This window comes from Capsella rubella, unplaced genomic scaffold (genome assembly GCF_000375325.1).
Source record: "Capsella rubella cultivar Monte Gargano unplaced genomic scaffold, Caprub1_0 scaffold_7, whole genome shotgun sequence".
In the NCBI taxonomy this organism is placed as follows: Eukaryota; Viridiplantae; Streptophyta; class Magnoliopsida; order Brassicales; family Brassicaceae; genus Capsella; species Capsella rubella.
Window position 1 is genome coordinate 5,460,287 of NW_006238917.1, and position 18,397 is coordinate 5,478,683.

General features: G+C 36.3%; 6 protein-coding genes across 7 annotated transcripts; 4 read left to right on the plus strand and 2 right to left on the minus strand.

Moving 5' to 3' along the window:
- The first annotated feature begins 56 nt into the window (after positions 1–56).
- Positions 57–451, plus strand: LOC111829687 (arabinogalactan peptide 13). Its single transcript, XM_023779558.1, has one exon. The coding sequence runs from the start codon at positions 112–114 to the stop codon at positions 289–291; it is 180 nt and encodes a 59-aa protein (XP_023635326.1). The 5' UTR covers positions 57–111; the 3' UTR covers positions 292–451.
- A 499-nt stretch (positions 452–950) lies between these two features.
- LOC17880307 (elongation factor P) lies at positions 951–3,610 on the plus strand. The gene is made up of 11 exons (XM_023779095.1): positions 951–1,314; positions 1,533–1,563; positions 1,658–1,671; positions 1,762–1,812; positions 2,059–2,128; positions 2,292–2,358; positions 2,467–2,534; positions 2,753–2,876; positions 3,032–3,071; positions 3,174–3,241; positions 3,341–3,610. Exons 1-11 carry the CDS (start codon positions 1,087–1,089, stop codon positions 3,351–3,353), a joined length of 774 nt encoding a protein of 257 aa, XP_023634863.1. The 5' UTR covers positions 951–1,086; the 3' UTR covers positions 3,354–3,610.
- Positions 3,611–4,473: 863 nt separating this feature from the next.
- On the plus strand, positions 4,474–9,255 carry LOC17877541 (arginine--tRNA ligase, chloroplastic/mitochondrial). 2 transcript variants are annotated; one of them, XM_006283230.2, is made up of 18 exons: positions 4,474–4,624; positions 5,078–5,148; positions 5,251–5,390; positions 5,489–5,564; positions 5,678–5,779; positions 5,868–6,083; positions 6,191–6,271; positions 6,425–6,508; positions 6,639–6,743; positions 6,844–7,022; positions 7,199–7,283; positions 7,386–7,572; positions 7,681–7,750; positions 7,937–8,006; positions 8,086–8,175; positions 8,571–8,639; positions 8,737–8,835; positions 8,946–9,255. In XM_006283230.2, exons 1-18 carry the CDS (start codon positions 4,501–4,503, stop codon positions 9,054–9,056), a joined length of 1,959 nt encoding a protein of 652 aa, XP_006283292.1. In that variant the 5' UTR covers positions 4,474–4,500; the 3' UTR covers positions 9,057–9,255. The 2 variants fall into 2 exon arrangements, with proteins under 2 accessions (XP_006283292.1, XP_006283291.1); XM_006283229.2 differs by having other exon boundaries at positions 4,523–4,624; positions 5,074–5,148.
- LOC17880717 lies at positions 9,208–10,120 on the minus strand. The gene is made up of 2 exons (XM_006285389.2): positions 9,785–10,120; positions 9,208–9,480 (listed from the first exon to the last, which is right to left on the minus strand). The coding sequence occupies exons 1-2, from the start codon at positions 9,979–9,981 to the stop codon at positions 9,234–9,236; spliced, it is 444 nt and encodes a 147-aa protein (XP_006285451.1). The 5' UTR covers positions 9,982–10,120; the 3' UTR covers positions 9,208–9,233.
- An 826-nt stretch (positions 10,121–10,946) lies between these two features.
- LOC17877540 (ATP-dependent 6-phosphofructokinase 3) lies at positions 10,947–14,468 on the plus strand. Its single transcript, XM_006285472.2, has 14 exons — positions 10,947–11,061; positions 11,335–11,467; positions 11,823–11,869; positions 11,963–12,002; positions 12,098–12,160; positions 12,239–12,376; positions 12,462–12,620; positions 12,709–12,762; positions 12,833–12,901; positions 12,993–13,122; positions 13,259–13,524; positions 13,624–13,669; positions 13,759–13,913; positions 14,036–14,468. The coding sequence occupies exons 2-14, from the start codon at positions 11,366–11,368 to the stop codon at positions 14,234–14,236; spliced, it is 1,470 nt and encodes a 489-aa protein (XP_006285534.1). The 5' UTR covers positions 10,947–11,061; positions 11,335–11,365; the 3' UTR covers positions 14,237–14,468.
- Positions 14,469–14,926: 458 nt separating this feature from the next.
- Positions 14,927–17,468, minus strand: LOC17877793 (inositol oxygenase 4). The gene is made up of 11 exons (XM_006284066.2): positions 17,335–17,468; positions 16,958–17,108; positions 16,719–16,803; positions 16,364–16,568; positions 16,134–16,193; positions 15,971–16,023; positions 15,741–15,863; positions 15,558–15,627; positions 15,384–15,462; positions 15,205–15,286; positions 14,927–15,088 (listed from the first exon to the last, which is right to left on the minus strand). The coding sequence occupies exons 1-11, from the start codon at positions 17,363–17,365 to the stop codon at positions 15,062–15,064; spliced, it is 966 nt and encodes a 321-aa protein (XP_006284128.1). The 5' UTR covers positions 17,366–17,468; the 3' UTR covers positions 14,927–15,061.
- Positions 17,469–18,397: the final 929 nt, after the last annotated feature.

Below are 18,397 nucleotides of genomic sequence, written 5' to 3' on the forward strand. Positions count from 1 at the left end.
ATCCATTTGTATATATAAACCCACAAGGCCACAAGTCACACAACACATCATAACACACTAAACATATAATATCTTCGTGCTTTTGTCGAAGAACCACTTAGAGAGAAACCAATGGAGGCAATGAAAATGAGACTCATTTTGACGGTTTTGGTGGCGACGATGGCTTTCTCAGCCATGCAACAGGCTTCCGCGGTGGAGGCTCCGGCTCCGAGTCCTACCTCCGACGCTTCCTTGTCCATCCCTGCTTTCTTCGCCTCTGTTGCCACTTTGGCCTTTGGGTTTCTTTTCTAAAACATATCTCTTTAATTTGTCTTTTTCATTTTACGACAATCATATTCTTTGATTGTTGTTGTTTTTTTTTTTTTCCTTGTTCTCGCTTATGTATTATTTTTCTACGTAAGATTTTTCCACATCCTAATATCAATAAAATAATTCTCTGTCACCTTTTTAATGAGTTGAAATCGTAATCTCAAAGCATTAGAGTAGTGGGAGGGGACAATTATAACAAGTAAACAACTTGTAAGCTATAATAATGACATCTTCAAAGAAAATGATGGATTTAACTTCAAGGTATTGATTTATATTTTTAATCCTGATCATGAGTACAATTGCTTTCATCGTTTTGTTTTCATCTCTTAAGTATTGAATAAGTGGAGGAAGGGTTGTAATTGACAAAATAATAATTTGTGGGTTTACAATAAAAATCATTCGAGTGTGTGAGCAAAATAGCGTAAAATAGTGATTTAAATGGGCTACTTCTAAGGCCCAATACTGGATTTAGAAGGCCTTGTCCGTCGATAAGAAAATGAGGGTTGCTTTGTGAAATGTCCCCGTTTAGCGCCGGAGTAACAACGCCGTAATCGTTAGTTCTATTAACGGCGTCCATTATCCATACGATTAATATCATCAGCAACATCGAAACGACGCCGTAATAATTCGTTCCGTCTTAACGGCGTGCTCTCGAGGCATCAACATTTCTAGCAACGGCGACGTATTTTTGAATCGCGACGCCGTCCTGATTTTATTAGTTTAAGCATCATCGGAGTAGGGAGAACCAGTTTCCGATTGCTGTAGAGTTAAACGGAGATGAGAGGGCTTCACCATTTCAAGAGAATCTCAGTCTTTCGATCTCTCTTCTCCCTCTCCAATGCCACTTTGCTTGAACCCCTAACGACTAGGAGGTCACTGTATTCTTTGAGCGGGTCGTTGTCATCAGCCCCCTACGCCGCCGGTGGATACTGCCGAGAAACGCCTCCGCTTTATTCTCCGTGGTCTACTGTGCAACGCCGTGGTGTTAAGGTTAACGCGATTCAGGTAAAGTTTGATAACGGAGACTAAAGTTACTGCTCATTTTGACTAGCGATTTATATTGCACCTTTTTGTTCTTCGAGAAGATTTGTACTTTTGATAAATTGAATCGATTTTGAGGACTCGAAGTTGATGCCAGCAAAGCTTACCTGTGAACTTGATTTGCGCCGAGCATGTTGTACAGTCCGTGTTCTCACTCTGATTTTTCGGGTTTTTAATTTCAGCTAAGGCCAGGGAATGTAATTGAACGAACAGGTTTGTTTTTGAAGTTTTCTCCTTTTGATTATACATCTGATCGTTTTTGGATGAGTAAGATTTAACTCAATTTGATGGACCGTTGCACCTTCAGGACGTACATTTCGGGTTAGTCATCTGGACAAATGTTTTATATCTTCAGGTTTGTTTTAGTTCCCACGCATTGAGAAACAGTAATGATCCTTTTTGATGATGTAGGTTGTAGAAGCAGAGCATAAACAACAAGGTAGAGGAGGAGCTTCCATACAGGTATGAAACTCTTCACCAATCACTAGCAAACTTCGGACATGTCAACCTGATTTAGTAATTTAGGCACGTGAGTCAAATTTTTTGATTCATGCAGAAAAATTTGTTAGATACGGATCTTCTTCTGTTTTTGCCTCTTGTCTGTACAATCGACAACAATTTAGTGTTTTGGTTCGTTTATTTCGTGTTTTTGTTGATATCCTGTGTCTTAGCCTCAACGTTTGCATCTCTCATCTTTGTGGGAAACAGGTTGAGCTTCGTGATGTCGACAGTGGGAATAAGCTTAACTTGCGCTTTGGATCTGAGGAGTCGGTTGAGAGTATGTTTGTTTATCCTACATCATTCATAGCTTTGTCTAAATTAATCTCTTGCCTACTATAAGTCGTTCTTTTTGGGTTCCCTAACCATTTTGCTATTAGCAGCATTGTAGTATAGGTGAACTATTTTGCTGTGATATTGATTGATAGCATCATTTACTGCAGAGGTTTTTGTTGAGGAGAAATCTTTCACGTGTTTATATACAGAGGGTGATACTGCATTTCTGATTGAGTGAGTCCATTTTATGTGTAGTCTCCTTACCTGTTTTATATCTACTTAAACATTCTGTAGGACCTCGAGTTGCTTAACAATATTTGCTTAACTATGTATATCCAACAGGCCTAATACGTTTGAGCAAGTTGAAGTGCCTTTAGACATATTTGGCAAAGCTGCGGTATATTTAAAAGGTTGGTAGTACGATGATGTCATTTGCAATGCATGTTGCGTTGATTCCTTTGTTGATGATTTTTTAAACAACAATATAAAATATCTAAGTGCAAAGTAGCCGTTGTTTGATGATGAAATCCATTTCTGTTGTTTTTGCTGAATGATTTGTGCATGTGCTAGAAATACTAAACATATCTGCTATGTATCTCTTTGTCCCATCCTTCCTCGTGATTGACAGAGGAAATGAAAGTTCAGTTGCAGCTATATGATGGAAGAGCTTTATCTGCATCTATCCCTAAGCATATTACATGCACAGTAGTAGAAACACAACTTCCCATGAAAGGCCTAACATCAGCTCCTCGGTATGTCTTTATTAAAAAATCAGGAACACTTGTTCTCTATACAGTATATGCATGTAACATATTGTTGATTTTCGCATGAACCATTTTGTATCCTCAACACCATGAGTCAAATCTTATAGAAGTTATGAAAAACAGCCTTATTTCTTAAATTGCAGGTACAAGAGAGCTGTCCTGGATAATGGTTCCACTATTCAGGTAAGTTGCCGCTATTACTATTAGTTGATCTTCATCGATCAGGAACTAGTTTGGTTAATCTAAATACCAAAATAACTCTCGATTCCACCATGAATTCCTCAGGTACCATCTTATCTTGAGGCAGGTGAAAAGATTGTGATAAACACTGAAGATGACTCTTTTGTTAAGAGGTACTATTAATTCAACTCTTTAAATCTATTACGCCATTCATTATTGTTGTTATAGGCTTTGGTCACATTAGTCTTTCTTCTTGCTTTCTCTAAATACAGGGACAACAAATGAAACTCTTGCATAGTCGTTTAATTACTACTCATAATTATGGAGGATAAATCGGATATGTTGAGAAGCGTTTGATAGAAAGATTAGGGGTTTAGTGTTTATGAAGCTATATTTACTATTATTGTTCCTGTTCTCATAATCTCGGAGCTTCTGAGACTTGTGTCGATTGTCACAAGTTCTTCTACCTGAAGAAGACTTGCATACACTGTGTACAACACTATATCAAGAGTTATATAATAAAAGATTTGATTTCCCCTTTTGTGAATCTTTCTAATATATTTTTCGGCCCATAATTGCCTTACGTTTTTTTTTTAATAATTTATTTTTAAAAAAATAAATTAGAAGACAAAAAATGGAAAGAAGGAGATTAAAGGGCAGAGAGGCGGCAATAACTCTAAACCGTTTTATCCGGTGATAGGCGTTAAAGCTAACACCACCACAGCCGTCTTCTCTATTCTCCTTCAATCGGGTTTTTTTTCATGTTTCCATCACTTTTGGCATCAACTAAAACTTGTTTCCCGTACTTTTCTGATTGAATGGTGGTGATGGACAAAGGGAATAGAGATCTTGTTGAGTTGGAAAATTTCCCAGTGATGATGGCTTTCAGATCATCGCATGAAGCTAAACTTAGGGAATTGTTGAATAATATTTGCTTACACGAGATTAAGCTATGCTCTGATGCTGCCAAAGAATTTGGTAAGTTACTAAAGGGAGAAACTGGCGGCAATTTGTTGCGTCTTTATTTCCAGAGCTCACCAAACTTTGCTGAGCTTCTGGAGGCATGGAAGCTTCGACATGGCAAACAAGGACTTTCTTATATATTCTCGGTTATCCAGACGATTACAAGGTCATCAAATCTTTGTGCTCTAGAATTAGTAGTCCTCCTGAGGCTATGCCTGGCTGGAGATGTTAAACGATTAATTTATATTGTTTTTAGTCATCATACCATACATATCGTCCACGGCCAAGGTTTCTCGAGTAAGCAGACTGAAACCAGTACTCGGGCCTATCCGGATTTTAAAATACTGGGCCTTTGATTTTCCCGGCCCAACACCAAGATTTCCTGAATAATTTGTAAGTAAAAGAAAATAAAATAAAAAATAAAAAAGGAAAAGAAGGAGATTAAAGGTGAAGAAGAGAGAGAGGAGCAATGGCAATAAGTCTAACCCTTTTTCCGGTTACAGCAACAGCACCGCCGTCTTCTCTCTTCTCCATCAATCGTTTTTCTCGTTCCCATCATCACTTCTCTTATTTCTCTTCGTCTTCTCCGACTGGTAAACTCATTTCTCCGAGCTCTTATCTCTCGTTATCTCTACTTGTCCTTATCTGTGCTCGCCTTATATTCTCCATTTGCTTCTTAAATTTTTAGGTTGTGTTTAACCTTTCTATTGCAACCTTTTGTTGAGAATTAGATTGTTGTTATTAGCAAAGAATGCCCATTTCTGGTTTAGCTGATGTGCTGCTATAAAGTTTTGATTTTTTTGGGGAATTTTGTGAAATGATACATTGTTTGCTTGGTATTTTTGCAAAGTTTCGTTTTTGCTTACATCGAAATGCTGAGGATGGTAGGTGTTCGTTTTTTGTTTATATTTCAACATGGTCTGTGTACTCTGTATCAGTGCTTTGTTGGAACTCCAATTGAAGAGTAGCAATTTCGATCTAAGTTTCATTGTTTTCTTGCTTTTTGCATGTACTGATTTCCCTATGTGGTTTTGTAACCTAGACAGAAAAATTGAGAGCAACGGCTTGGAGATTTGCTTTCGCTACCAGAGCTAAGTCCGTGGCAACCATGGCTGCTGTAAGTCACCATTTTTTTTTTTTGAAAAATCTATGAGAAAGTTTAAATTGTAACATGCTTCTTTCCCTGTTTCATGACTAATTTTTTGAGTGCTAATGACAGAATGAGGAATGTACGGGAAATCTAAAACGCCAACTCGCAAAGCTGTTTGATGTGGCTCTAAAATTAACAGTTCCTGATGAACCTAGTGTTGAGCCTTTGGTGGCTGCCTCCGATGCTGGAAAATTTGGAGATTACCAATGGTGATCTCTCTTCCCACTTAGTATTATGAAATTAAAGGTCCAAATAAGTTCTCTACGGTTTGTTGAATTAGATTCTTTCATCATATGGTTTTCTGCAGTAACAATGCAATGGGTCTATGGTCCATAATTAAAGGAAAGGGTACTCCGTTCAAGGGTCCTCCAGCTGTTGGACAGGTTGGTTTGATCTATAGAATTTCGTGGCTTTTTGTATACTGTATGTTGTGAAGCTGATTCTAATCTGAGTTTGGTTTTCATATAACTCTTATTCTTTTCCCTTTTTCACATAGGCCCTCGTTAAGAGTCTCCCTACTTCTGAGATGGTGGAATCATGCTCTGTAGCTGGACCTGGATTTATTAATGTTATACTATCACCTAAGTGGATGGCTAAGGTGCGTTCGTTGTATTTAGTTAAGTCATTTTCTAGTGTTCGTATAAATAATGTATGTTTAGCATAATTTTTTTCTAATCTACCCGCAGAGTATTGAAAATATGCTTATCGATGGAGTTGACACATGGGCACCTACTCTTTCGGTTAAGAGAGCTGTAGTTGATTTTTCCTCTCCCAACATTGCAAAAGAAATGCATGTTGGTCATCTAAGATCAACTATCATCGGTGACACAATAGCTCGAATGCTCGAGTACTCAAAGGTTGAAGTTCTACGCAGAAACCATGTTGGTGACTGGGGAACACAGGTAACTACTTTTCTGCTCTTCAAATGATTTTATGAACCTTGATTTTTTATCTTAAGTTTCTGTATCCTAATATTTATCAAAGATTAAAAAGCTTCTTTATTTTGCAGTTTGGCATGCTAATTGAGTACCTCTTTGAGAAATTTCCTGATACAGATAGTGTGACTGAGACAGCAATTGGAGATCTTCAGGTCAGCTGCCTTACATCATCTGGCCTCTCAAGCTTTACTGTTATTATTATGGCCTTACAAGCTTTACAGTTTTTATGTAGCAATGTTAGCATAATATGCTCTGCGTGAAGAACCGAATTGCTTTAGTTTCTAACCTCGGATGTTGTTTGATAGGTGTTCTACAAGGCATCAAAACATAAATTTGATCTGGATGAGGAATTTAAGGAAAAAGCACAACAGGCTGTGGTCCGTCTTCAGGTAAACAGCAGTTTTCCTAACTTACATCATTAGTGTATTTTTCTTTCTTTGCAGTGTCTCTTCGCAGCTGCCTTTCGTTGCAAGTTCTAAACTACCCACTTGTCTATCTTTTTTTGTTTCTTTGGTGCAGGGTGGAGATCCTGTTTACCGTAAGGCTTGGGCTAAGATTTGTGAAATCAGCCGAACTGAGTTTGCCAAGGTTTATCAACGCCTTCGAGTTGAGCTTGAAGAAAAGGTAAATATATAGCTGGAACTATACTATGCTATTTGAGATAATATGGAAAAAGAGATACATTGGTGGGTGATGAAATATACAATGCATTCATTCGTGACAGGGAGAAAGCTTTTACAACCCTCATATTCCTAAAGTAATTGAAGAGTTGAATACCAAGGGGTTGGTTGAAGAAAGCGAAGGTGCTCGTGTCATTTTCCTCGAAGGATTTAACATCCCACTCATGGTTGTAAAGAGTGATGGTGGTTTTAACTATGCCTCTACAGATCTTACTGCTCTTTGGTGGGTTATCTTTAAATTAATTATTCCATGAAATTCAAATTTTAGTTGTGATCGTATGAAACTACATTTCATATACTAAGACTTTTCATGTCTGTATTTGCTGAAGTGTATGGCTTGATCTGAACTTGCATATGTTCAATGAATTTTCTGCTGTTGCTAAATTCTGCTTGGCCCAGGTACCGGCTCAATGAAGAGAAAGCTGAGTGGATTATATATGTGACCGATGTTGGCCAGCAGCAGCACTTTAATATGTTCTTCAAAGTAGGTTTGATCAATGTTTTATTGTTTTGACGTCTTGTGAAATGTTATTTCTTGATTGAAACTGTCAGTCGTAACTTTGATTTTCATGTTACTCTGAATCAGGCTGCTAGAAAAGCAGGTTGGCTTCCAGAAAATGATAAAACTTACCCTAGAGTTAACCATGTTGGTTTCGGTCTCGTCCTTGGGGAAGATGGCAAGCGATTTAGAACTCGGGCAACAGACGTAGTCCGCCTAGTTGATTTGCTAGATGAGGCCAAGACTCGCAGTAAAATTGCCCTTGTTGAGCATGGTACCTACTTTATGTCAGCATTCTCCACGTTTTGAATTGTTCAATCATTCACTTGTTCAGTTATATTATTTGGTTTATCCATCCCTTATATGTTGTTTCTCTGTTTAGGTAAGGACAAAGAATGGACACCCGAGGAGCTGGACCAAACAGCTGAGGCAATTGGCTATGGTGCCGTGAAGTAAGTACCATCTCTCTGCTACTGCTGGTGATAGTAAATTCTGTCAGTATCTTCTGGCTTTTGGTGACATTTTGTAATCAAAACTGCACATATATGATGAGTGTTCTCAAGATGTCTGGACAGTTGGGATTTTATATATTTTCATGCTACAAGCTAACTTGCGGTTTTGTTTAATTTTCTATCAAGGTATGCTGACCTGAAGAACAACAGATTGACAAATTATACTTTCAGCTTTGATCAAATGCTTAATGATAAGGTACTGGAATTTGCCATCTAGTTTACATATTTGCATAGCTATCACCTACACATGCTTATTGATTAAATGTCATGAGCAGGGAAATACAGCTGTTTACCTTCTTTACGCCCATGCTCGGATCTGTTCAATCATCAGAAAGTCTGGCAAAGATATAGAAGAGCTGAAAAAGGTATTTTAGCCGCCTGAACATAAATCACTTTTGAGCTTTATTCTTTGTTCCTCTTGAATTTTATTTTTGTTCTTCTTGGCTGCACCTGAACCATTGTCTCTAGTAAGGAAGTGCTGCATTAAAATCTATTAATTGAAAGCTTAAACTACCAGAAACGTCATAACTGTTAACTCCATGCCAGTGTCTATAGTGAACTATTAAATCTGAGAGTCTCAAGATTAAATCTGAGCCTTTTTTGGGGGTTTGCTTGTCTTTTTTTTTTTCTTGGGTGTGTGCGATCTTTACATTTTCATAATAAATGGATCAGCGTACACCTACGTAGACCATTATTAGTTCCTACCCTACGCAATACGAAAAAAAGTAATTCTTATGTTTCAATATCTGCGTCATTGCAGACAGGAAAGCTAGCATTGGATCATCCAGATGAGCGAGCACTGGGGCTTCATTTGCTTCGATTTGCTGAGGTAAACACATTCTCATTAGATACCACTTTCATATTTGACTTCCTTTTCCTGGTAACATGATTAACAATAGCACAACCCATGTGTGAACGATTTGCAGACGGTTGAGGAAGCTTGCACCAACTTGTTACCAAGCGTACTATGCGAGTACCTCTATAGTTTATCTGACCATTACACCAGATTCTATTCCAATTGTCAGGTGTGCATTCCCAACATTCTACGTTTCTGTTTGATATGTTGATATTGGACTGTATAGCTGCATAATCAACCACCAGGCAATGGTCTCACTCGACACATGAATTTTTACAGGTCAATGGTTCACCTGAGGAGACGAGTCGTCTCTTACTCTGTGAAGCAACAGCCATAGTCATGCGGAAATGCTTCCACCTTCTTGGAATCACCCCTGTTTACAAGATTTGATGCATCATGTCACACAATTTAAACGACTCAAACGATGAAAGGGTTTTAATCCGTTTGGACAATTTTCTGCAGAATTAGTGAAAAGGTGTTCTTCAGCCCTAAATCCTCACTTTTCTCATTTAGTTTGGGCAACATGTATACAAAGTTAAACTGAACCCAGAAGGTTGTTTTGTCATGTCATTGAACTGATTTTGTTGAATTATGAAATGATTTTAAAGTTAATCTTGAATTGGAATGGCCTGAGGATGTTCTTGTGGCTTTCATGGAGATTGTGGACTTTGGTCCATACAAATAATCCCTTTTGCAGGATGACTTCATATTTGATCCTCTTTTCACGAGATCCTTCAGGCTTGTGACGTTTGCTAGAGATGTGAATGACTGAGATTTGCCTTTATAATACTTTGAAAGTCCTTTCTTGACGTGGCTATGAAAAAGAAAAACATAATAAGATCAATCATTTTGTTAGTATTTTCTGTGTCAAAAGATATAAGATCAATCAAAGAGAAGAAGCATAATGAGGTGATTCTGAGATCCTGACATACGAAGGATCCTCAAATCAAATGACACCATTACAAATGGATAAAAAGATTAAAAAATAAGCAAAGGATTAATCCAATATATTGATCAATCCAAGAAGTATCCTCTACAATCTATATAATTACTTATGGATGGTCTTTCAAATACGAAACATAAACACTTTCACGACGAGATTAGGGAGAGAGGATTACATGATAGGGAGCTGAGAGATGAGGTCTGATAGATCGTCAAAAGGCCCATTTGAACAGGAAGCATCCTCTGTAAATTCAGATGAACACGTAGAGATGGAAGGTGAAGATGAACAAACTTTAGCCGAGGATCCTGAAACTCCAACAACACCACCTTCATCTTCTGTTGTCGAAATCAGCTTACCATCGTGAATATTCATTATTTTCTTCTATTGTCAACTATGTTTGGTTTCTGATTTGCTCTTTCAGTCTTTAACCAAAAGGAAAACACAAAGAAAAAGGTTTCTTAAAGAATAAGAACAGAAGAGAGAGAGTTCTTGTCGAGATGTTTATGTTCTGTTATAGTTTTTTGTTTTTTGTTGATGAAGATGTGGTCTCTGTTATATATAGAGAGGGGATTTACATAAACGGTTGTAGATAAGAGAAGAGGATACGGTTTAGTAAGAGGCAAAAAAGGATAACGAATATAAACGATAATAATGCATAGGTATTACTTACGTGCAAGCTGTGGCCTTATGGATAACGCTTTACTCTGTTTCTTCTGTCAAATTCATTAATTCTTAATTTTTTTCTCTGGCCTCACATAAACAACATAACGTTCACTCTCTTATCTTGAACCCCATATGAGATTTGCGGTTGAATGAAACTTTATAAAATACACTCAATTTAAATCAGTTTGATTCTGTTCCATATCCTCTTTTATCTACATACACCTGCAATCTTATTGAAGTACTTGTACTTAATTATCTTATATTAGAGCCAAGATTGACATAGAAAGATTCAAAGAGCACTACGAAGGAAGATATCAAAAACGCCTATTAAACGGAAAGGCTAATGTATAATTGAACACCACCAGTAACACAAACATATCAAACCGAGATTAAAAATGAAGAAAAATCAAACCGGAAAAGCTAGGACAGCAATAAGTCATGGCTTTGACCTTGTCTTGATAAACAAGTCACAGAAGTTGGAAATAAAAGTCAATAAAAGGTAACAAAATAGAAGTCAATAAATAAATGTTTTTTTTTTTTTTTTAATCAACAGACCTTTCTCTCCAAGTACTACTACTAGTCGTAGTCGTAGTCGTAGTCGTCGTAGTTACTGTCAAATAAGATTCCAAGCGAAGAAGTGTAAACTCACTCTTTATACGTTTTATATTCTTTTTTTGTTGGTTCTCCAATGTTATTGCGGCAGCAAAACCCGACCACGGCGCCACATATTTGATCAATAATCTCCAAAGCAGTGACCAAAACCACCATTTCCTTACCACCCTTTTAATGGTTTCAGCTCCTTCTCTCTTTCTCCTATCTTGAATTTGATTTGTTTACCGACTCCAATGGTCAACAATTCTCTGAATCCTATAAAAATGGGTCGCCTTACCTTTGATCTACGGATTTGATTCAATCTTTCTATTTTTTTTTGTTTTCTTTTTCTTAAATCAAAGATTCTTCTTGGTTTCGTATTCTATTTGTCGTTGACGAGTTCAAAGTCTCCATACGATAACCAGAAATAAATTCCATTTTTAATTAAATTATTAGACTTTTCCCCTGAAGGTTGTGGTTTCTCTCTGTTCCGTGTGTCGTAATGAGTACTGTGGAGAGTAGCAAACCGAAGATCATCAATGGTTCTTGTGGTTATGTTCTAGAAGATGTTCCTCATCTCTCCGATTACCTTCCTGGTCTTCCTGTATGTTTCTTCTCCGTCTCTTTATTTTGATCAGACTTTTGTTTTGAGCTTTACAGTTGCAAAAGGTTGAAACTTTATCTAGATAGATGGATTTTTGTGCATGTCTGTGTATCAAATTCAGCTGATAACGGTTTCGTTGTAATTTGGAACTTGAGATTTCCCAGATTCTGACTAGTATAAGATAGCCCATGGAAAAAGGAAGGATCTTTTGTATTTGGGTGCCAAGGATTATGAATTTGACTCAAAATCTGTATTATGGTTTTTGAGTTTTAGTCATTTACCATGTTTTCTTAAAGTCAAATGATGGTTAAGTTTAATTAATGGTCAATTTTCTTTTGGTTTTATGTTGTTGCAGACATACCCTAATCCATTGCAAGACAATCCAGCTTACTCAGTGGTGAAGTAAGTCCTCTTTCACCGATATTTAGGTGACTATGGTGATTGCATCATTAGCTTGCCAGTTGTTACATGATTTTTTTCTTATTGGAATGTCAGGCAGTACTTTGTTGATGCTGATGACAGTGTTCCTCAAAAGGTATATATTTTGTTTTGAGCTATCGATAATATCCATGCCAGCCTGAGATTTTGAGATAATTGTTCTCTTATTGGCTCTTCTTTTTGTTGTTTTAGATTGTTGTTCATAAGGATGGACCAAGGGGAATTCATTTTAGACGAGCCGGGCCACGTCAAAAGGTTTTCCCTTTTGTCAAACTGCTTCATTTTCCTTTAGTCAATTTAAATAGGATCTGTTCTTGACTTAATTTTCTGCAGGTATACTTCGAATCTGATGAAGTGCATGCTTGCATAGTCACCTGTGGGGGTCTTTGTCCCGGCCTTAATACCGTGATTAGAGAAATAGTGAGCAGTCTATCTTACATGTACGGAGTGAAGAGAATACTGGGAATAGACGTAAGTTTTTGTGATTGTTATCTCTCTCATACCAAAACAAACAGTCTTTGTTTGTTTCATTTTCTCATCCTTGAGTCTTTTTCAGGGCGGATATAGAGGCTTTTATGCTAAGAATACTGTCTCCTTGGACTCCAAAGTTGTAAATGATATCCATAAGCGCGGAGGGACTATCCTTGGGACCTCGAGAGGTGGCCATGATACCACAAAGATAGTTGACAGCATTCAAGATCGAGGAATCAATCAGGTTTCGATAACAACCACCTATATTTAAAGTGTCTCTTTCTAAAAGTATATAAAGACTCGTTATTGATGTAGTCTTTTTCATCATTCAGGTTTACATTATAGGAGGAGATGGAACACAGCGAGGAGCATCTGTTATATTTGAGGTAAAATCCATTTTCACCTTACAAATTTGTAAAATCTCAGACTTACTGATATTTGATGGTATCTATGTAGGAAATTAGGCGACGTGGACTGAAAGTTGCAGTTATTGGAATCCCTAAAACAATCGATAATGACATACCTGTATGTAGCTCTCTCTTCTCTGTTTCATCATTAGAGAAAAGCTGTATTTTCTATGTGAAGAAATTGAGAAATTCACTTCTGTTCTGTGCAGGTGATTGACAAATCTTTTGGGTTTGACACAGCTGTAGAAGAGGCTCAACGAGCTATTAACGCAGCACATGTGGAAGCCGAGAGTATAGAGAATGGTATTGGCGTTGTCAAACTTATGGGTCGCTACAGCGGTGAGTACTTTACTCTTCTGCTTCATCTTTCTTGCCTTTTCAAGCTCTCTTATTATATTATTTCACAAGTTCTTGATATTATTGTTTCAAGCTCTCTTATTGCATTATTTCACAAGTGCATGAACTGCTTTAACAGGGTTCATAGCGATGTATGCTACTCTAGCAAGCAGAGATGTGGACTGTTGTTTGATCCCGGAGTCACCATTTTACCTAGAAGGAGAAGGCGGATTGTTTGAGTACATAGAGAAACGGCTCAAGGAGAGCGGTCACATGGTGATTGTGATTGCAGAAGGTGCAGGACAAGATCAAATGTCAAAGAGCATGGAATCTATGACACTCAAGGATGCATCTGGTAATAAACTTCTCAAAGACGTTGGTCTTTGGCTGTCACAGAGCATCAAGGTAAGCCACAAAATACAGAGAACGCCACTCATACTTTGATGGATCGTAAAATCAGACTTAACTTATCATGTGTTAAATGTCGTTTTAACTTGTTCGTAGGATCATTTTAAGCAGAAGAAGATGGTGATGAACCTCAAGTACATTGGTACAATTCTCATCCCTTGCACTCTCTCCACCATGAACTTTTTGACTTTTCTTCCGAATCTTAGCGCACTTGTCTCATCTTACTTTCAGATCCAACATACATGATCCGGGCTGTTCCTAGCAATGCGTCAGACAATGTTTATTGTACACTTCTGGCACAGAGTGCAGTGCATGGTGCAATGGCTGGATACACTGGCTACATCAGTGGTCTAGTTAATGGAAGACAAACCTACATCCCCTTCTATGTAAGCTAGGAATCCGTTAAAATATATGGATCAAATGGTTAAATTAATGAGCTAGCCAGCCAATTATCTTGATCACTATAAAATTATCATCATCTTGGAGTTGATTGGTTGTGGTGTTGCAGAGAATAACGGAGAAACAGAACCATGTGGTGATCACAGACAGGATGTGGGCGAGGCTACTATCTTCGACGAACCAGCCGAGTTTCTTGTGCCCAAAAGATGTCGCTGATAACAAAGAGAAGCCGATGTCGGCTCTCCTGGACGATGGCAACTGCAATGGCACGGTCGATGTTCCTCCAGTCACCAAAGAGATCACTAAGTGACACTGAACATATAAGAACTACAACATATGCTTTTTTTATTTGGCGTTTTTAAATGATGTCCCTTGTCCCATGTCTTTAGGTAGTATAGTAAAATAAATGGGGTTATGAGGATTTTACCCTTTTAGTTGGCATAACAAAGAAGACTGTTTTGTTAGAGATGCCTCATGTTGTAATTTTCGATTTGATCCCTCACGGAATATATATAAATATAAATCTTGTTCCATTCATCCAATTTTACATTCTACATATGTAAATTTAATAATTTTATGTCAAAATCAAGGATCTATACCAATGTGATTACGGATCTTACGAATCTACTCTGGCAGAAAGTCTAAGCCACATACGTATGCAAAGGTCTCCATTCCTAAGTCTCTGTATTATGAATATGAGCTATAAGAGTGATTACATTTGTTCATAATGGATGAATCGATTTGAACTTATGTGCTTTTTCACTCTATGATTATTCATTACATTTGATCATTGTTCATAAACTTTTAATTGTTTATTTTACATTTTGTGACTAAGGAACACAATGATTCGTAATTTCTCTCTTTAACTAATTTGCACACTTTCAATTATAAAATAAATTTTATTTATTCAAGATCTTATATACCATCCCTGCGTATATACATACTCTTTTAGCATTAACGAGGGATGAATGTAATAACTACATTTCAGAGATGACCTGAATATAATTAACATAAGATCATATATATATATATATATATATATAACACAATTACCGGTAGAATCACATTAACTCGACAATGTGTAAATATTTATAAATGAATCAAACGACTAATCCTCCTCCATGGCAAAAAAATTTCACCACCTCAAGTTCTCCGGAAAATACTGTAAAACAAAGAAGACAAGAAAGATTTTATAATGGTATGTCAACACATTCATAAATATCTATACTGTTTATTCACATATTAATTTTTTTGAAAGAAGATGCAGTGTATACTCACTTTCTTAATAAGAGACATGTAGTAAGGCTTGACCTTCTCCACATCAACGTGAACCTTGCTCTTACTATATAAGTCGTACTTGCTGTAATAATAATGATACAAATATATCAATGTAGAGTTTCTCTTCTCTTGGGATAAAAAAACAATTGATCACCTAATCATGTTTTAAGAAAGGTTACTTGAAAACGTGTAGCCACTTGAGGTTCTCCTTGTCTTCCTCGTTCATAAGATGTTTGTATTCTCCAGCCGTGTGCAATGCTGCAGATGTTTCAGTTAAATAGTTCAAATAAGCTTTACTATTAGATATCCCACAGCGAACAATACTCTAAAATTGTTACTAAGATCATGCTTACGGTAAAACGAATGGTATCGTATGATAAATTGTCCCGCAGACGGCAATGTACTTCCGTTTTCTTTAGCTACCTGTGAAAAGATATTAATGAAATCATATTATCCTCTACACTTATCAAGAATGATCAAACTTCAATAAAGATCAGTACTCTAAACAATGCAAAGTAGATAATCAATTAGTTTACCATGTACATGTAATCGTCATGTCCCCATGACATCATGACATTGTTTAATCCACATCCTTCAGAGTATATCCCAGTTTTAGTGTTGTAGGCTTTGTTGTGAAAATCTGGATTTTCCATAAAGTACTGCACAAAGAGAAAGGCAAATATAATTTTAAGTCAGGTAATTTTTTTTTTTACATAATTCAAAAGTTGACTCAAACGATTTGTGAGATTGTGTATTGATTAGTTACCTTGTGGTGTACGTTAGATTCATCAAATGCACACCCAACAGGGAATGTGTCACCTGAAAGTTTTTTTTTGTGAGAGCAAAATAAAGTGTCACATACAAATTAAATTATAGTTTGAGTAATTTAATTCTGATATATATTAATGAAAAAATATAACGTGAATTACCAACAACAGCCCATTGAGGAAGTCCTCCGAACTGTGGAAGAGTAATAACCTTCCCAAGATCTGAAAATTCCAAATGATCCATAAGTAACCTTACCTATATATATATGATTCTCAACTAGGTGCATTCTAGTTTCTAAATTAATAACATATTCATTTTTTGATCCCGTGATTAAAAAAAAAAAAGTCATTTCATAGAAAAGGCTATTGGTTATAAGTTACAACAATTTTACCATGAATAAGAGCGGTTAGATGAAGCCAATCTTCATTAGGGTAATCTTTGCGGATGGCTTCTGCGGACTGAAGCAAATGCTGAATCTGAGGCTCGTCAAGATCTGGATCACTCTCGTCCACGACCTCGTTAAGAAGCTCACAACATTCCCAAATGCTCATCACCATTTTATCTAATTTTCCATATTCAGCCCTCATCTTTGTCACCTGGAATAATACACAAAAGTAATAATACATTAGATAACACATACAAATATTATATACGTACGTGTAGCCGTGTATGATCACATAAGTTTTGATTATATATATGACTAAGCAAATACATAAACCCTGATCATGAGTTTTTATGAATCTTACAAAGTCGACAGTTTGGTTAATGTGTTGTAATCTATAAAACTCTTCGACGCTCTTCTGCCTCTCACTCTCAGCATCATTGTAGTCCCTGCGACCAAAATATCAATGTAACGTACATTGTTGATCAAGTCAAGGTCTATGCATAAGATCCGGCCAAAAAAAAAAATCGCGATTTGATCAAATCTAAATATTTCCTAGTAAAATTGAATATAAAGATAGAGAAACGTGGAAGAAAAGGAAACCTGAATTGACGGCCAAATGCATTCATCTCAGGTGCCAAGAACGTTTCGTTGTCTTCGGTGGCCATGTTTGCTATCAAAAATCCTCCGTCCAATTTCAACTCTCCGGTCTTGTCCTCACTCTTTTTCTGGAATGCAGAAACCTTCTCTACAACTGGAAAACAAAACAAAAAAAAAAATATACTTTTAAGAACTTTAGAAAAAAACGGAAAAGATTGATAGAATATATTCTCGAAGATTCATATCTAATTTTCAGAAAACTTTTTTCCTAGAAGATCGTTGAGTTAGCCGAAAATAATGTCAGGATAATTACGTCTTTATTTAATTAAAATCCAAGATAATTCATAGTTTTATTGAGAATATTGAGGGAATGATCTTACCAAAAATCGGGTTCTCAACAGAGATCGTCATCTTGGAAGAACGGCCGGTTTAGTAACAAAAGAGAAAGAAACGAAAACGAAAGAGAATGGTTACGTACGACGACGGCTTGGGATGATTATATAAAATACTTCTGCGATGATGAAGAGTTTACGCTATTTTTTATTTATAGTGGTGTGGGTGGATAAGTCTAATTAGGATAGACAGTTCCTTCCTTGATATTTGGAGAAAATCTAAGTCCTTGTTGGCGAATTATGTATTTTTTGTATTTCAAGAACAATTGCTTTTATAATTATCCATCCAAACCAACAACTACTTTTTTGTAGTTTTTTTTTTTTAGTAACGTCCAATTAAGTTTAGGATAAAGGAAATGTTAGTTTTTCACAAAAAAAAAAAAAGGAAATATTAATTCAGTCAGTGATTTGATTTGATTTTCTGGTGTAATTTTTTCTATTTCTGACTCGTTTTGTAATTTTTACTGTGTTTTGAATCATTTAGATAAGATTTTTTAATTTCTATTTTTACTTATATATGAGTAATTCTAATGTGACCAGTAAGACCCACAATAGATTGTAATTAAATTTTTAATCAAGAATAAATATTCATTTTCCCCGGTGAATTTTAGTTGAACACCTTTTTTGTGTGTGCAAAGAACACCTTTTCTTAAATTGTTATTGTTGACTGAACATAATAAACAAGAAATGCAGAGAAATTACTTTTGAAAAAGTGAGTATATACGGTAAGATTATATCTTGTACTCAAAAGCCTTTAGTTAGCCAAGAGAAACAAATGTTAGTAATTTGCTAACTCTAGATGATACTATTTAATAGTTGGGAAATCAGTATAGATTAAGGAAAATATATGCCACAATTTTTATAACGATAACAATGAGTTGTCCTTAACCTTAAATATGCATGAGTTTTGTCCTCAAAAAGTATGAAAAAGTGGTAGCTTAATTATAGATTGTACAAGTCAAAATGATCTTAAAAATAATTATAGGTTTTGACTCAGCATTACGTGGCCTATATTTTATACGTTATCTGAATTATATCGATTTGCTTTTCC

Excerpts from the sequence above, each read along its gene's own strand:
- LOC111829687 (XM_023779558.1), top strand. The coding sequence starts at position 112 with ATGGAGGCAATGAAAATGAGACTCATTTTGACGGTTTTGGTGGCGACG.
- LOC17877793 (XM_006284066.2), bottom strand. The coding sequence starts at position 17,365 with ATGACGATCTCTGTTGAGAACCCGATTTTTG. Across the intron at positions 16,804-16,957 it reads GCATTTGGCCGTCAATTCAG|GGACTACAATGATGCTGAGA; the intron begins GTTTCCTTTTCT and ends TTTTGGTCGCAG. Across the intron at positions 15,864-15,970 it reads AATCTAACGTACACCACAAG|TACTTTATGGAAAATCCAGA; the intron begins GTAACTAATCAA and ends CTCTTTGTGCAG.
- LOC17877541 (XM_006283230.2), top strand. The coding sequence starts at position 4,501 with ATGGCAATAAGTCTAACCCTTTTTCCGGTTACAGCAACAGCACCGCCG. Across the intron at positions 4,625-5,077 it reads CTCTTCGTCTTCTCCGACTG|AAAAATTGAGAGCAACGGCT; the intron begins GTAAACTCATTT and ends TAACCTAGACAG. Across the intron at positions 5,565-5,677 it reads GTCCTCCAGCTGTTGGACAG|GCCCTCGTTAAGAGTCTCCC; the intron begins GTTGGTTTGATC and ends TTTTTCACATAG.
- LOC17880307 (XM_023779095.1), top strand. The coding sequence starts at position 1,087 with ATGAGAGGGCTTCACCATTTCAAGAGAATCTCAGTCTTTCGATCTCTC. Across the intron at positions 2,129-2,291 it reads ATCTGAGGAGTCGGTTGAGA|AGGTTTTTGTTGAGGAGAAA; the intron begins GTATGTTTGTTT and ends CATTTACTGCAG. Across the intron at positions 2,535-2,752 it reads AGCTGCGGTATATTTAAAAG|AGGAAATGAAAGTTCAGTTG; the intron begins GTTGGTAGTACG and ends CGTGATTGACAG.
- LOC17877540 (XM_006285472.2), top strand. The coding sequence starts at position 11,366 with ATGAGTACTGTGGAGAGTAGCAAACCGAAGATCATCAATGGTTCTTGT. Across the intron at positions 13,123-13,258 it reads ACTTATGGGTCGCTACAGCG|GGTTCATAGCGATGTATGCT; the intron begins GTGAGTACTTTA and ends CTGCTTTAACAG. Across the intron at positions 13,525-13,623 it reads GGCTGTCACAGAGCATCAAG|GATCATTTTAAGCAGAAGAA; the intron begins GTAAGCCACAAA and ends ACTTGTTCGTAG.
- LOC17880717 (XM_006285389.2), bottom strand. The coding sequence starts at position 9,981 with ATGAATATTCACGATGGTAAGCTGATTTCGACAACAGAAGATGAAGGT. Across the intron at positions 9,481-9,784 it reads ATCTCTCAGCTCCCTATCAT|CCACGTCAAGAAAGGACTTT; the intron begins GTAATCCTCTCT and ends TCTTTTTCATAG.